Below are 18353 nucleotides of genomic sequence, written 5' to 3'. Positions count from 1 at the left end.
TCTACAAGAGACCCACTTCAGACCTAGGGACACATACAGACTGAAAGTGAGGGGATGGAAAAAGATACTCCATGCAAATGGAAGGCAAAAGAAAGCTGGAGTAGCAATACTCATTATCAGATAAAATAGACTTTAAAATAAAGAATGTTACAAGAGACAAGGAAAGACACTACATAATGATCAAGGGATCAATCCAAGAAGAAGATATAACAATTATAAATATATATGCACCCAACACAGGAGCACCTCAATACATAAGGCAACTGTTAACAGTTATAAAAGAGGAACGACAGTAACACAATAATAGTGGGGGACATTAACACCTCTCTTACACCAACGGACAGATCATCCAGACAAAAAATTAATAGGAAACACAAGCTTTAAATGACACAATAGACCAGATACATTTAACTGATATTTATAGAACATTCCATTCAAAAACAGCAGATTACACTTTCTTCTCAAGTGCACACAGAACATTCTCCAGGATAGATCACATCCTGGATCACAAATCAAACCTCAGTAAATTTAAGAAAATTGAAATCATATCAAGCATCTTTTCTGACCACAATGCTATGAGATTAGAAATCAATTACAGGGGAAAAAACGTAAAAAACACAGACACAAGGAGGCTAAACAATACATTACTAAATAACCAAGAGATCACTGAAGAAATCAAAAAGGAAATCAAAAAATACCTACAGACAAATTACAACGAAAACATGACAATCCAAAACCTATGGGATGCAGCAAAAGCAGTTCTAAGAGGGACGTTTAGAGCGATACAAGCCTACCTCAAGAAACAAGAAAAATCTCAAATAAACAATCTAACCTGCACCTAAAGGAACTAGAGAAAGAACAACAAACAAAACCCAAAGTTAGCAGAAGGAAAGAAATCATAAAGATCAGAGCAGAAATAAATGAAATAAAAACAAAGAAAACAATAGCAAAAATCAATAAAACTAAAAGCTGGTTCTTTGAGAAGATAAACAAGATTGATAAACCATTAGCCAGACTCATCAAGAAAAAGAGGGAGAGGACTCATATCAATAAAAATAGAAAAGAAAAAGGAGAAGTTACAACAGACACTGCAGAAATACAAAGCATCCTAAGAGACTACTACAAGCAACTCTATGCCAATAAAATGGACAACCTGGAAGAAACGGACAAATTCTTAGAAAGGTATAACCTTCCAAGACTGAATCAGGAAGAAATAGAAAATATGAACAGACCAATCACAAGTTATGAAATTGAAACTGTGATTAAAAATCTTCCAACAAACAGAAGTCTAGGACCAGATGGCTTCACAGGTGAATTCTATCAAACATTTAGAGAAGAGCTAACACCCATCCTTCTCAAACTGTTCCAAAAAAGTGCAGAGGAAGGAACATTCCCAAACTCATTCTATGAGGCCACCATCACTCTGATACCAAAATCAGACAAAGGTACTGCAAAAAAGGAAAATTACAAACCAATATCACTAATGGATATAGATGCAAAAATCCTCAACAAAATACTAGCAAACAGAATCCAACAACACATTAAAAGGATCATACACCATGATCAAGTGGGATTTATCCCAGGGATGCAAGGATTCTTCAATATACACAAATCAATCAATGTGATACACCTTATTAACAAATTGAAGAATAAAATCCATATGATCATCTCAATACATGCAGAAAAAGTTTTGACAAAATTCAACACCCGTTTATGATAAAAACTCTCCAGAAACTGGGCATAGAAAGGCCATATACGACATAATAAAGGCCATATATGACAAACCCATAGCAAACATCATTCTCAATGGTGAAGAACTGAAAGCATTTCCTCTAAGATCAGGAATAAGACAAGGATGTCCATTCTCACCACTATTATTCAACATAGTTTTGGAAGTCCTAGCCATGGCAATCAGAGAAGAAAAAGAAATAAAAGGAATACAAAGTGGAAAAGAAGAAGTAAAACTGTCACTGTTTTCAGATGACATGACATGATACTATACACAGAGAATCCTAAAGATGCCACCAGAAAACTACTAGAGCTAATCAATGAATTTGGTAAAGTTGCAGGATACAAAGTTAATGCACAGAAATCTCTTGCATTGCTATACACTAACAATGAAAGATCAGAAAGAGAAATTAAGGAAACAATCCCATTCACCACTGCAACAAAAAGAATAAAATACCTAGGCATAAACCTACCTAAGGAGGTAAAAGACCTGTTCTCAGAAAACTATAAGATACTGATGAAAGAAATCAAAGATGACACAAACAGATGGAGAGATATACCATGTTCTTGGATTGGAAGAATCAATATTATGGAAATGACTATACTACCCAAAGCAATCTACAGATTCAATGCAACCCCTATCAAATTACCAACCTCATTTTTCACAGAAGAAGAACAAAAAATTTTACAACTTGTATGGAAACAAAAAAGACCCTGAATACCCAAAGCAACCTTGCGAAAGAAAAATGGAGCTGGAGGAATCAGGCTCCCTGACTTCAGACTATACTATAAAGCTACAGTAATCAAGACAATATGGTACTGGCACAAAAACAGAAATATAGATCAATGGAACAGGATAGAAAGCCCAGAGATAAACCCACACACCTAGGGTCAGCTAATCTATGACAAAGGAGGCAAGGATATACAATGGAGAAAAGACAGTCTCTTCAATAAGTGGTGCTGGGAAAACTGGACAGCTCCATATAAAAGAATGAAATTAGAACACTCCCTAACACCATACACAAAAATAAACTCAAAATGGATTCGAGACCTAAATGTAAGACCGGACACTATAAAACTCTTAGAGGAAGAACACTCTTTGACATAGATCACAGCAAGATCTTTTTTTTCCCCCAGTTTTAGCTGCTTTAATTGTTTAAACTCATTGTTTGGCATTCTTCCATGCTTTTTTTTTAACATCTTTACTGGAGTATAATTGCTTTACAATAGTGTGTTAGTTTCTGCTTTATAACAAAGTGAATCAGTTATACATATACATATGTTCCCATATCTCTTCCCTCTTGTGTCTCCCTCCCTCCCACCCTCCCTACCCCACCCCTCTAGGTGGTCACAAAGCACCGAGCTGATCTCCCTGTGCTATGCGGCTGCTTCCCACTAGCTATCTATTTTACGTTTGGTAGTGTATATATGTCCATGCCTCTCTCTCACTTTATCACAGCTTACCCTTCCCCCTCCCCATATCCTCAAGTCCATTCTCTAGTAGGTCTGTGTCTTTATTCCTGTCTTACCTCTAGGTTCTTCATGACATTTTTTCCCCCTTAGATTCCATATATATGTGTTAGCATACGGTATTTGTCTTTCTCTTTCTGACTTACTTCACTCTGTATGACAGATTCTAGGTCCATCCACCTCACTACAAATAACTCAATTTCGTTTCTTTTTATGGCTGAGTAATATTCCATTGTATATATGTGCCACATCTTCTTTATCCATTCATCCGATGATGGACACTTAGGTTGTTTCCATCTCCTGGCTATTGTAAATAGAGCTGCAATGAACATTGGGATGCATATGTCTTTTTGAATTATGGTTTTCTCAGGGTATATGCCCAGTAGTGGGATTGCTGGGTCATATGGTAGCTCTATTTGTAGTTTTTTAAGGAACCTCCATACTGTTCTCCATAGTGGCTGTACCAATTCACATTCCCACCAGCAGTGCAAGAGGGTTCCCTTTTCTCCAACCCTCTCCAGCATTTATTGTTTCTAGATTTTTTGATGATGGCCATTCTGACTGGTGTGAGATGATACCTCATTATAGTTTTGATTTGCATTTCTCTAATGATTAATGATGTTGAGCATTCTTTCATGTGTTTGTTGGCAATCTGTATATCTTCTTTGGAGAAATGTCTATTTAGTTCTTCTGCCCATTTTTGGATTGGGTTGTTTGTTTTTTTGATACTGAGCTGCAGGAGCTCCTTGTAAATTTTGGAGATTAGTCCTTTGTCAGTTTCTTCATTTGCAAATATTTTCTCTCATTCTGAGGGTTGTCTTTTGGTCTTGTTTATGGTTTCCTTTGCTGTGCAAAAGCTTTGAAGTTTCATTAGGTCCCATTTGTTTATTTTTGTTTTTATTTCCATTTCTCTAGAAGGTTAGTCAAAAAGGATCTTGCTGTAATTTATGTCATAGAGTGTTCTGCCTATGTTTTCCTCTAAGAGTTTGATAGTTTCTGGCCTTACATTTAGGTCTTTAATCCATTTTGAGCTTATTTTTGTGTATGGTATTAGGGAGTGCTCTAATCTCATACTTTTACATGTACCTGTCCAGTTTTCCCAGCACCACTTATTGAAGAGGCTGTCCTTTCTCCACTGTACATTCCTGCCTCCTTTATCAAAGATAAGGTAACCATATGTGCATGGGTTTATCTCTGGGCTCTCTATCCTGTTCCATTGATCTATATTTCTGTTTTTGTGCCAGTACCATACCGTCTTGATTACTGTAGCTTTGTAGTATAGTCTGAAGTCAGGAAGCCTGATTCCTCCAGCTCCATTTTTCGTTCTCCAGATCAGCAAGAACTTTTTTGATCCACCTCCTAGAGTAATGGAAATAGAAACAAAAATAAACAAATGGGACCTAATGAAACTTAAAAGCTTTTGCACAGCAAAGGAAACCATAAACAAGACCAAAAGACAACCCTTAGAATGGGAGAAAATATTTGCAAACGAATCAACAAAGGATTAATCTCCAAAATATATAAACAGCTCATGCAGCTCAATATTAGAAAAACAAACAACCCAATCCAAAAATGGGCCAGAAATCGTAACCAGACATTTCTCCAAAGAAGACATACAGATGGCCAAGAAGCACATAAAAAGCTGCTCAGCCTCACTAATTATTAGAGAAATGCAAATCAAAACTACAATGAGGTATCACCTCACACCAGTTAGAATAGGCATCATCAGAAAATCTACAAACAACAAATGCTGGAGAGGCTGTGGAGAAAAGGGAACCCTCTTGCACTGTTGGTGGGAATGTAAATTGATACAGCCACTATGGAGAACAGTATGGAGGTTCCTTAAAAAACTAAAAATAGAACTACCATATGACCCAGCAAACCCACTACTGGGCATATACCCAGAGAAAACCATAATTCAAAAAGACACATGCATCCCAATGTTCACTGCAGCTCTATTTACAACAGCCAGGTCATGGAAGCAACATAAATGCCCATCGATATTTAGGATATTTAGACGAATGGATAAGGAAGATGTGGCACATATACACAATGGGATATTACTCAGCCATAAAACGGAACGAAACTGGGTCATTTGTAGAGATGTGGGTGGATCTAGAGACTGTCATACAGAGTGAAGTAAGTCAGAAAGAGAAAAACAAATATCGTATATTAACTCATATATGTGGAACCTAGAAAAATGGTACAGATGAACCGGTTTGCAGGGCAGAAATACAGACACAGATGTAGGGAACAAACGTATGGACACCAAGCAGGGGAAAGTGGCGGGTGGTGGTGGTATGAATTGGGAGATTGGGATTGACATATATACACTAATATGTATAAAATAGATAACTAATAAGAACCTGCTGTATAAAAAATTAAATTCAGAAATTCCAAGAAAAAAATTCACCCATTCCCTCAACATTAATTGACCTCTTCCCACAGCCATTAATTCATCCATTCCCTCAGCCATTAATACACCTTTCCCTCATGATACTGATACACCCATCCCTCGGCCATTGTTCATTTATTTCCTCAAGAACAAATACATGCATTCACGTAGCCATAAATTCAACCATTGCCTCAGCTATTAATTTATCTATTCCCACAGGCATTAATATAGCCATTTCCTTATGCCATCATCCACCCATTCCCTTGCCATTAACTCACCGATTACTTCAGCCATTAATTTACCTATACCCTCAGCCAAAGTTCACCCAATCCCTAAGCCATTAATTCACCTATTCCTTCCACCATTAATACACCGATTCCCTCAGTCTAATACACCCATTCCCTTAGTCATTAGGTCACTCATTCCCTCATGACATTTACCCCTTCCTTCAGCTCTTATACACACATTCCCTCAGCCCTTAATTCATCCATTGCCTCTCCATTAATTCACCACTCCTCTCAGCCATTAATTCATCCATTCCATCACCCATTAATATACCCGTGCTTCATGCCATTAATACACTCATTCTCCCAGCCATTAATTCATCTATTTCCTCAGCATTAATACAACCATTGTTTCCTGCCATTAATTTACCCATTCCCTCAACCTTTAATACACACTTTCCTTCAGTCATTATTACTCATTCCCTTAGCCACTAATACACCCATTCCATAGCCACTAATTCACTCATTCCCTTGGCCATTAATTCACCCATTTCCTCATGCCACTGATACATCCATTCCCTCATGACATTGATACACCCATCGCTCAGCCATTGTTCATTTATTCCCTCAAAAACGAATACATGCATTTCCTCAGCCTTTAATTCACCCACCACCTCAGCCCTTAATTCACTTATTCCTTCAGCCATTACTTGAACTATTCCCTCAGCCATTAATTCAGCCATCCTCTCAGCCTTTGATACACCAATTCCATCAGCCTTTAATACACACATTCCCACACCCATTAATTCACCCATTCTCTCAGCTATTAATTCAGCCAATCCCTCAGCCATTACTTCACACATTCCCTCAGCAATAATTCACCCATTCCTTCAGCTATTAATTCACCCATTCCCTCTGCTGTTGATAAACCTCAGCCACTGACATACCTATTCCTTCATGCCATTATTCACCATTCCCTTGTCCCTAATAATGATTCCCTCAGCCAGTAATTCACCCATTCCCTCAGCCCTAATATTGACTCCCTCAGCTATTCAGCCATTTCCTCAGCCATTAATATATCCACTCCCTCAGCCATTAATATACCCATTCTCTCAGCCATTAACTCACCCATTCCCTCGGCCCTCAAGCAAGCTTTCCGCTACCTATTAATTCATCCGTTCTCTCAGCCGTTACTTCACTCACGCTCTCAGCCACAAATACACGATTTCCGTAAATCATTAATTCACCTATTCCCTCTGCCATATTTCACTCATTCTATCCACCGTTTGTCTTTCCACTCATTCTCTAAGGCACTAATGCACCCAGTCCCTCAGGCATTAATTCACCTATTCCCCAGCCGTTAGTTCACCCATTCCATCAGCTACATTCACCCATTTCCTAAGACATTAATTCACCCATTCCCTCAGCCACTAATATACCCATTTCCTAGCCCACTAATACATCCATTCTCTCAGTCGTTAATTCAGTACTCCCTCAGCCTTTAATTAACCTATACCCTCAGGTGTTAATTCAACCATTCCCTCAGGCATTAATTCACCTATTCCCTCAGCTATTAGTTCAGCCATTTCATCAACCACATTCACCCATTTCCTAAGACATTGGTTCACCCATTCCATTAGACTCAAATACATCCATTCACTCAGCTATTAACTCACCCTTTCCCTCCGCTATTCCCTCATCCATTAATACACCTATTCTTCAATCCATTAATATACCCATTCCCTCATGCCACTAGTTCACCCATTCCCTCATCCACTAATACAGCCATTCCCTCCACATTAATTCACCCATTCCCTCAGCTGTTATGACTCATTCCGTCAGCCACTAATTCATCCATTCTGTCCACCATTAAGTCAGCCATTTTATCACCCATTATTTCACCCATTCTTTCAGCCACTAATACATCTCTTCCGGCAGCTATCACTCATCCATCCCCTCATCCATTAGTTTACTGATTACCGTAGGAATTAGTTCACCCATTCCCTCAGGCAATAATTCACCCATTAACTCAACTATTAATTCACCTTATCCCTCAGCCCTTAATACACCCATTCCCTGAGCCATTGATACACCTATTCCTTCGTCTATAATATAGCCATTGTCTCATGCCATTAACACAACCATTCCCTCAACCACTAATACACCCATTTTCTAGGCCACTAATGCACCCATTCTTTCAACCATTAATTCACCCATTCCATCAGCCATTAATACACCAATTGTTTTATTCCTATACACCCATTCACTCAGCAGTTAGTTCACCCATATCCCCGCCATTAATTCAGCCAGTCCCTCAGCCATTATTTCATCCATTCTCAAAGCCTTTGATACACCAATTCCCTCAACCATTAATACACACATTCCCCCATCCACTAATTCACTCATTCACACCTCCATTAATTCACCCATTCCCTCAGCCATTTATTCCGTTTTCTCTCAGCCATTAAGTCAGCCAATCCTTCACCCACTAAATCTCCCATTCCTCACCATTAATTCACCCATTCTCTCCAACATTAAGCCGGCCATATTCTCATCCAGTTTCACCCATTCTTGCAGCCACTAATACACCTCCTGCAGCCATCCATTCATTCATTCCCTCAGCCATTAATTCACTAGTTAACTTAGGAATTAGTTCACTTACTACCTCAGCCATTAGTTTATCCATTCTCTCAGCTATTAGTTTACCCATCCCCTCAACCATTAATTCACCTATTCCCTGAGCCTTTAATACACCCATTCCCTGAGGCATTAATACACCTATCCCCTTATCTACAATATACCCATTCCTTCAAGCCATTAACACACCCATTCCTTCAGCCATTAATTCATCTATTCCCTCAGCCATTAATACACTCACTTCCTCTTGGCATTAATTAATGCATACCCTCAGGCCTAACACAAACTTTCCTTCAGCTATTAATTCATCCATCCGCTCAGCCACTAACCCACCATTTCCGTAAGTCATTAATTCACCCATTTTTTTCTGCCACAAGTTCAGTCATTCTCTAAGCCACTAATGAACCTAGTTCCTCCAAGCATTAATTCACCTATTACATCAGCCATTAGTTCACCCATTCCATAAGCTACATTCGCCCATTTCTTAAGAAATTAGTTCATCCATTCCCTCAAACAGTAATACACCCATTATTTAGGCGAATAATGCACCCATTCTCTCACCCATTAATTCAGCCAATCCCTGAGACATTCTCTCGGCCATTAATTAAACTATTTCTTCAGCCATTCCCCCATTCTCTCAGCCACAAATACACCCACATCTTCGGCCATTAATGCACCCATTTTCTCAGGTATTAATTTACCCGCTGTGTCAGTCATTAATACAGCCAATCCCTCAGCCATTATTTCAGCCATTCCCATAGCCTCGATACAGCAATTCCCTTAACCATTAATACACACTCCTCCATCCATTAATTCACCCATACCCGTCTGTTAATTCACCCATCCCTAGCCGTTAATTCATCCATTTCCTCAGCCATTAATTTACCCATTCCCTCTACCATTAATTCACCCATTCTTTCCACCTTAGTTCACCCATACTGTAATCCACTAATCCACCCAGTCCTTCAGGCATTAATTCACACATTCCCTCTGCCATTAGTTCACTCATTCCCTCAACCACTAATACACCCATTTACTAGGCCTTCAATGCACCCATTCTCTCAGCACTAATTCAACCATTCTCTCGGCCATTAATTCAGCCATTCCCTTAGCCATTAATACACACATTTCTCCATTTCATTTTTTTATTTTCTTGTTTAAAAATTTTTTTTTGATGATGACCATTTTTAAGGTCTTTTTAAACTGCTCCAATATTGCTTCTGTTTTATGTTTTGGTTTTTGGCCACGAGGCATGTGGGATCTTAGCTCCCCGACCAGGTTTCAAACCCGCACCCCCTGCATTGGAAGGCGAAGTCTTAAACACTGGACTGTCAGGCAAGTCCCTCTCCATTTCACTTAAATCATACACTCCGGCACCCATTCCCTCAGCCACTCATACACCCATAACCTAGGTCACTAATGCACCCATTCCTCCAGCCATTACTTCAGCTAGTCCCTCAGCCATTAATACAGCCATTCTCTCAGCCTTTGATACACCAATTCCCTCAGCTATTAATACTGTACACACATTCCCACGTCCATTAATTCACCCATTCCCGTACCCATTAATTCACCTTTTCTCTCAGCCATTAATTCAGGCATTCTCTCAGCCATTAATTCACCCATCTCTAAGTCATTAACTCACCTATTCCCTCAGCCACTAATATACTCATTCCTTTAGTCATTACTTCACACATTCCCTCAGCCATAATTCACCTATTCCGGCAACCATTAATACACCGATTCCCTAATACACCCATTCTCTTAGCAATTAGTCCACCCATGCCCTCATGCCATTAATACACCCGTTCCCTGTCTCATTTATAAACCCATTTGCTCAACCATTAGTTCACTGTTACCTCAATCATTAGTTCACAGGTCCCTGAGCCATTAGTTTATCCATTGCCTCATCCCTTAATATACCCATTCCTTCAGGCACTCAATCACACTTTCCTTTAGCCACTAATCCTCAGCCATTATTTAAGCCATTCCCTCAGCCTTTGATACACCAATTCCCTCAGGCACTAATACATACATTCCCACATCCATTAATTCACCCATTTCCTCAGCCATTAATTGAGACAATCCCTGAGACATTAATTCAGGCATTCTCTCCACCATTAATTCAGCCAATCCCTCAGCCATTAATTCACCCATACCCTGAGTCATTAACTCACTTATTCCTTCAGCCATGAATACACTCATTCCCTCAGTCATTACTTTACACATTCACTCAGCCATTAATTCACCTCTTCCCTCTGCCATTAATACACCAGTTCCCTCATGCCTAAAAAACCCATTCTCTTAGCCATTAGTTCATCCATTCCCTCATGCCATTATGGAGCCACTGCCTTGACCATTATGTAACCCATTCCCTAAGCCATTAATTCATCTATTTCCTCATGCCATTCATTTACCCATTCCCTGAGCCATAATACACAGATTCCTGCAGCCTTTAATTCACCCATTCCGTCTCCATTAATTCACCACTCCCCTCAGCCATTAGCTCATCCATTCCTGAACTCATTAATATACCCAATGCCTCAACCAATAATATACCCATTCCGGGCTTCCCTGGTGGCGCAGTGGTTAAGAATCCACCTGCCAATGCAGGGGACACAGGTTCGAGCCCTGGTCCGGGAAGATCCCACATGCCGCGGAGCAACTTAGCCCGTGCGCCACAACTACTGAGCCTGTGCTCTAGAGCCTGTATGCCACAACTACTGAAGCCCATGTGCCTAGAGCCCATGCTCCACAACAAGAGAAGCCACCGCAATGAGAAGCCCGTGCACCGCAACAAAGAGTATCTCCCGCTCACCTCAACTAGAGAAAGCCTGCGTGCAGCAACGAAGACCCAACGCAGCCAACAATAAATAAATTAAATAAATTTAAAAATATATATATATATATACCCATTCCATCATGCCATTAAAACACCTATTCCCTCAGCCTGTAGTTTACTCATTCCCTTAGCCCGGTAATCAACCATTCCCTCATGCCATTAATTCACCCTTTCCCTCAGCTCTAATCCAAAGATTCCCTCAGCCATTAATTCACCCATTCCCTCAGCCATTAATACACCCATTCCGTCCTGCCATTTAAACACCTATTCTCTCCACCTTTAGTTCACCCCTTCCCTCAGCCTTCAATTCACCCATTCCCTCAGCCCTAATATAGATTCCCTCAGCCATTAATTCAGCCTTTCCCTAAGCCATTAACTCACCCATTCCTTCATGCCATTAATACACCCATTCCCTAAGCCATTAATTCACCCATTCCCTCTCCATTAATTCACCACTCTTCTCAGCCATTATTTCATCCATTCCCTCAGCCATTAGTACACCCATTGTCTCAGCCATTAATACACCCGTTGCCTCCTGCCATTAATTTACCCATTCCCTCAACCATTAATGCACCCATTTTATCTACCATTAGTTCAACCATTCCCTGATGCCATTAATACACCCTTTCCATCAGCCTAATTCATGTACTCTCTCAGCCACTAATACACACATTCCCTCAGCCACTCATACACCTATTCCTCCATCCATTAATACAGCTATTCCCTGTGCCATTAATTCACCCATTACCTCAGCCATTAATTCACCCATTCTCTCAGCCATTAATTCAGCCATTCCCTCATGCCCTTACTCCACCCTTTCCCTCAGCCATTGTATCATCCATTCCTTTTGCCACTAATACACCCATTCTTTCATGCCATTAATACACCTATTTCCTCAGCCATTAGTTCAAACATTTCATCAGTCATTAATTCACCCATTCCTCCCGCATTAACACATCCATTCCCCCATGCCAGGACTTCAGATAGCACCAACTGAGGCCATCTTCTGCTTCCAGAAATGTCTCCTTCCACTCAAACAGCTATTCTAAAAAGGACAGAAATGTGGAAGCAGCATTTAATAATAAAGATTTCACACACCACACAAAATAACAAGGATATGGTGGTGATGATAATATCGACGGTAAGAAAACCCCAGATTTCCAGTTTTTCTTAAAAAAATTTGAAAGCTGCCCACAAGTGATCCTCTTTCCCAGGGTAGGAGCTGGCAGCAGCTGCCCGTCTGAACAAGAGATTCTCTCCCCTTCCTTCTGTCTACCCAAACTGTATTGTTTTTCTTACCTTCAGCCCAATTCACTCACTCCTGTCAGCTGTCCAGCCTCAGATGTGTCTGAGTTTGCAGCCTCGGCTTACTCACAGCCACCCATGGAGCGGTACATCTCCCACCCCCACCCATTCTCCATCCCATCCAATCATTTGCCCACAGTGGCTTTGCGCAGGGCTTGTTGGATCCAAGCTGCCATCAAACTCCAGCCAACCTCGCAAGGGCCCTTGGAGAAGCCCAGACCCGGGGGTAGGGAGGAATCTGCCATCCACCCCACTGCATCCTCATTCAAGGGGTCTCCACCAGCAGCCCCTGGGTGGCACCCACCACGCTCCCTCCTTGGCCGCAGGGAGCCCCGGACTGCCAGCTGGGCACTGTCTGGTCTGCGCGGGCAGGGTCGGGGGCTGGCGGTGGAGCGGTCAGGGCCCTCACCGGAGTTGTCCTCATCCTTGCGGATCTTCAGCTTCACCAGGTCCTCACACTGGCGCAGGATTTGTACAGCGTCCTCCATGGGGCAGTTGTCCAGGCGGATGTTGTCGATGGCCAGCAGCTTGTCACCCGGCTCAAGGGTGCCCGTCCTGCAGAAGCAGGGTGAGGACAGGAAGGAGCCTGGCACACGCAGGCCCCGAGCCCATCCTCGTGGGCCAGCCCCCCGCCCTGCCAGGGGCTCCCCTACCTGTGCGCCACGCTGCCTTTCTTGATGTCGGAGATGACCAGGGGCTCCCCTCGCTTCCTGCTGGCCGCTGGAGGGAAGGAGCCATGAAGCCCACCTTTGGTCACTTCAGCCTTGGGGGGCCCAGGAGCTGGGCGTAGACTTGGAGCCACGCGCCCTGCTCCCACAGCTCCCTGGCTGGCTGACTGTGGGCAAATCAGCTCCTCTCTCTGTGCCTCAATTTCCCCTCTGTAAAATGGGGATGAGGCCACAGAGTTCACGGGGACATCAGAGATTAACTAGACAAAGTGCGACAACACCTCCCACGCTCAGCCCATCTCCCAGCAAACGGAGCTCCCTGAGGGGCTGTGTCTAGCTGGTGTCTGTGTTCCCAGCACCTGGCACAGGGCCAGGTCCCAGAACTAGGTGACTTCAACAATTGAGTTCTTCCTTCCCCTGCTGCAGGGAATGCTGGCTGCCACAGCTCACAGCAGGATCCCGCTGGGGAATGGCTTTTGGCTGAGGGAGCAGCCTCACCCAATAAAATGCCTGCACCCAATGACTGGTTCACGTAGTGGTGCCAAGGCAAGGCTCCCAGCCTCAGCTCAGGACAACTCCCGTGGCCTCCCCAGCAAAGAGCTCCCCGTGGGATTGGCCGAGCCCTCTACTGGGACTACATCGCAGCACAGCTCCTCCCTTTGCCTGGTCCTGAGGCCTCCTCCGCCCACAGGTGTTGACCCTGAGAGCCCTCCTCAATAAGGTCCCTGCAGGTAATTCCTAGCGTGAAAAGCTGTTTCCCAGGGAGCACGATCTAAGACAATGGGTGGCTGAGTTTTCCTGCAGAAAGAATCCATTTGGGCTAATGGGTTTTTCCATGAGTGACCAGGTGTAAGGCGGTCCTTCTAGCCCATGCAGCACCTTTGCAAATGAGACAAAGGTGCCCTTTCTAATTAGTCTGTTGAGAAAATGTTAGAAAACTGTAAGTGTACCTTGAATGGGCACCTTGTGTCCTGTACAACCTGGGCAACTGCACCTGGTTGCCCTGCCCAGTGGTTCCTGGGCTGGAAGAAGCTTCTCCCCCTCGATTGCTTAAACTCCCACCACCACTGACTGCAGGGTCCAGGGCAGGAAGGAGCTGCGGCAGCAGCCCTTCTGGACAGTTACCCCTCCGGGGCATGACGAGGAGATGGCAGGAGATGAAATCAGAGGACTTCGGCTTTTCCTGAGTGAGATGCAGGCTGGGGAGGGCTCTGACTGTTCCCATGCTTATGTATTCTACCTTTCTCTTTCCATTCTGCAGTCCCTCACTTTCATTCCTTTGACAAACATGAATTAAGCACCTACTGTGTTCTAGGCCTTTTCTGGGCCCTGGGAACACAGAGGCAAACAGAAAACTAAACCTGGCCTGTATGTCTGGCACCTTACAAACCACTTCACTACCCCCGGAGACTAAAAAGGCCAGGAGATTCCCATTGTGCAGCATGGGAAACCGAGGCCTTGAGAAGCCTTGCCTAAGGACACACAACCGGGCACTGCGGTGGAGGGAAGCCACGTCAGACAGCCCTCCCTCCCACCCAGAGCCTTCCCGCCCGGCCAGGTGCTGGGCGTTTTCTCGGGGCAGGCGGAGAGCGTGCGGGGAGCGGACTCACAGCTGATGGTGATGCCCAGCTCCACGCCACGCCTCTTGGGCAGCTTCACGTGGAAGGTGCCGCTGCTCGGGATGACGGACTCTGGGTGCAAACAGACACACACCCACGTGAGACTCAAGGGAAGGGCCTCAGGGAGTCCCTGCCCCACATCCATTCTGGTCCAGTGGGGAGGGACCCCAAACAACCCCATCCTGCTTCTTGCACCCACAGATGAGGAAACTGAGACATGGTGCACTGACTTGTCGGAGACAAGCACCCATCAGGTCAGAGCAGAGTCAGGACTAGAACCCAAACCTTACGGCTGCCGCCTCTCCGGGGGCCCCATGGCCCAGCCCAGTCCGTTCGGATCCAGCAATGACTTACTGGACGCCTCTCATGGGCCGGGCCTCAGCTGGTGCTTTCACACGCTTTATCTCGTCTAGTCTGAACAACACCCCTTGTGATAGAGGATTCCATTCCCTGTTTTACACTGGGGGGAACTAAGGGTGGGGGAGGAAGGGTCCTGTCCAAAGTCACACAGTGTTCAAATCACAGAACCAGAATTCTAACCGAGTTGTTTGGGGTTCTCTGCGTAAACCCTCATCCCACCCCACCCCCCAGCTCCTGTTCCACTGCAAAAACCCTCATCAACCCTCACACTGGCATGTGCAATTCCTTCCACCCCGGCGAGTGCCTTTCTCCCACCATTAGTGCTGGGGACACACTGCAAATGCGGGGAGAAGGATCAGGGCAGGGCGGGAGGTTGGGGGGAGCAGGGTAGTGAGAGGAGGGAGCACAGGGTCCCGAAGGAGAGCAGGAAGCTCGGGGCACCCACTCACCGGCAACGTCAAACTCCACCTCCAGCACGACCTTGTGGGCCAGCGCCGCGTCCCGCAGCAGCTGGTTGGCTTCCTCCATCGTCCCGTCCTCGGTGGCAACGCCATTGATGGCCAGGATGCGGTCCCCTACCTGCAGCAGCCCACACCTGAACCGGACAGCCCGGCAGAGAGAAGAGGCCCCGTTGGGAGACAGGAACATTGCGCAGGAGCAGGGCCAGGCCCCAACCTGGGCCCCGCCTCCCGGGCGGGGGTGGAAAGCTCAGCTCCACCCTGTGCCAGCTGTAGATCCTCAGGCAATTTACCACAGGACTCTGGCTAAAGTGTGACCTTGCTGGGCCTCAGATTCTCTGTCTGTCCAATGCGGATGATGCCATGCCTTAGGAGATGTATATAGAGGACTCTGACTTCAGTCACACAGGGGTTCACGTCCTGGGTCACTCGAGTTGTGTGACCCTAGGCAGGTGAAATCAGCTTCTCTGAGCCTCAGATTCCTCATCTACAAAATGGGGCTGGTAACGGGGTTGACGTGATAGTTGATGAGATACAACTGTGCAGCCAGGCTTGGTGTATGACTTGGTTTCCCTGGCTGCCCGTAAGCCCCCCACCCCCGAATTGGAGAGTGGTAGGCCCAGTGGGTTGGGGGCAGTAGGCTCACCTCTCCGCCGGGCTGTCAGGCTCAATAAAACGCACGAGGGGTGGGGAGGACAGGGTCTCGGTGGCGAAGATGCCTCCCTGCAGCTGGAGACCGAAGCCGCTGAGGGGGTCTCCGCAGAGCACGACCTCGGTGGTCTCTGTGTGCACAATCTGGCCGCCTGGCCCCACGGTGCTGGAGGCCAGCGACACTGCGGGGCAGGCAGGCACGGCGCTCAAGGCACAGCCCCAGGGACGCCTTCCTGCCAAAGCCCATCCTCCCTCGGCCCAGACACCTGAAGTCAGAGAGGTGAGTGAGCGGGAGGCCTGACTGGCCCGGGGTGGGGCGGGGCAAAGTCGAGGCCCATTCTAAGCCTTGGTTTCCTCACCTGAGCAATGAGATCACGAGTCCCACCTGGCAGAGCTGTGGCAAGGATTAAGGAAGACAGCTCTCGGGACTGCCGTGTTGTAAAACAGAGGCTCTGAGGGTCGGTGATACTATGTCATGTCATGTTGTGTGATGTTATATTTCAATTTGTTTTATTATTATATCATATACCAAATATCACATTATATTACTGTTAGATACGATAGTATATATTATGCCATTTTTGGTAACAGCTTTATTGAGATACAATTTGGCTACCACAGTATACACCCACAGAGTGTACAATTCAACACTCTGTTTTTAGTATATTGAATACTTAGTACGTTCAAGTTGTACAGCCATCCTCTCACTCAATTTTGGGACATTTTCAATCCCTTAAAGAAACCCTGTTGCCTTTAGTTAATCACCCAAATCCTCCCATCTCTTCCAGCCCTAAGCAACCACTAATCTACTTTCAATGTCTTTAGAGTTGCCTATTCAGGACATTTCATATCAATGGAATCATACTATACACGGTCTTTTGTGTCTGGTTTCTTTCAATTAGCATAATGTTTTCAGGATTCATCCATGCAGCACATATCAAAACTCCCTTCCTTCTTGAAGCTGGCTAATATCTAACTGTATGATGATAGCACATTTTTAAAATCCATCCATTGATGGACATCTGGGTTGTTTCCACCTTTTGGGTATTATGAATAACACTGTATAAACATGTGTAAATATGTTTTTGGGTGAACATGACATATGTTTTCATTTTTCTTGGGCATTTACTTAAGAGTGGAATTTCTGGGTCATATGATAACTCTGTTTAACTATTTGATATGTTATTTAATATATTTTATTTTATATTCCATATATAAAATACATTTGTATTATTAATATGGATAAGGATATCGATAAGGATATCAATTATTAAATAAAACTTATTATATTTCTTTCTATTAATTATATTGTTGTGTCTTTATATATTATTTTCTTATATATTATATATACATTACAATACATGTAACACTTTATTGTTGGGTATATTGTGTTATTATATTTATATTCACTATTTTTTTCACTATTGATTTTTTCATTATTTCATTATTTTTTCACCTCAATGATAAGATTGTACCTGGAACATTGGAGGTGTTCAAAAAATTTTATTTAACTAATTAATTGTTATCATCAAGGAAGGAGACAGGTAAGGGGTCCCAAGAGTTCCCAGGCTCCATAAGCTCCTGCCTGTGAACGACACTTCTGAATCTTTTCACCTACACACCCCCTGCTTCAGTGGGTGACAAAGGTGCTGGTAAAGGGGTATTGTATCTCTCATCTGACTCTGAATCTGTTTCCCTTTCCACCTTGGCTGCCAGGAAGCTCATATCCATATTTCGCTCCTTTCAGGTGCCAGATGACTTATATTTCTCTTTTCCCTCACCTGGTTCAATCCTAAATGGCCCAGTCTGACCTTCCGTTCTTTCTGGAGGCCTCCCCAACTCACATGGAAGGAGGCTGGGAACACTTTCAACATCAACAAAGGAAAGATTCTTCCCAGGACAGATTTCAAAATTCTGGGCATTCTTGTGACTTTTGCTACTTCCACATGTTTCCTGCATTATCATTCATCACTATTTGTCTTTACATTTATTCATC

The 18353-nt window shown here is 44.0% G+C and overlaps 1 protein-coding gene across 3 annotated transcripts in view; it reads right to left on the bottom strand.

The window, feature by feature from the left end:
- The window catches only part of GRIP2 (glutamate receptor interacting protein 2), a gene marked incomplete at its 5' end in the record, with an annotated part of 129195 nt that overhangs the window by 38695 nt on the left and 72147 nt on the right, over positions 1 to 18353 (bottom strand). For all 3 annotated transcript variants that reach the window (XM_079933157.1, XM_079933158.1, XM_079933159.1), the window contains 5 exons: positions 13011 to 13156; positions 13255 to 13321; positions 14880 to 14960; positions 15698 to 15843; positions 16353 to 16539. In XM_079933157.1, the coding sequence (XP_079789283.1) occupies positions 13011 to 13156; positions 13255 to 13321; positions 14880 to 14960; positions 15698 to 15843; positions 16353 to 16539 (627 nt within the window). The remainder of the gene's footprint in view (positions 1 to 13010; positions 13157 to 13254; positions 13322 to 14879; positions 14961 to 15697; positions 15844 to 16352; positions 16540 to 18353) is intronic.

Source organism: Stenella coeruleoalba, assembly GCF_951394435.1.
Source record: "Stenella coeruleoalba genome assembly, chromosome: 10".
In the NCBI taxonomy this organism is placed as follows: Eukaryota; Metazoa; Chordata; class Mammalia; order Artiodactyla; family Delphinidae; genus Stenella; species Stenella coeruleoalba.
Note: the sequence above shows the minus strand (reverse complement) of the source record. Positions and strands in the feature narration are given on the sequence as shown.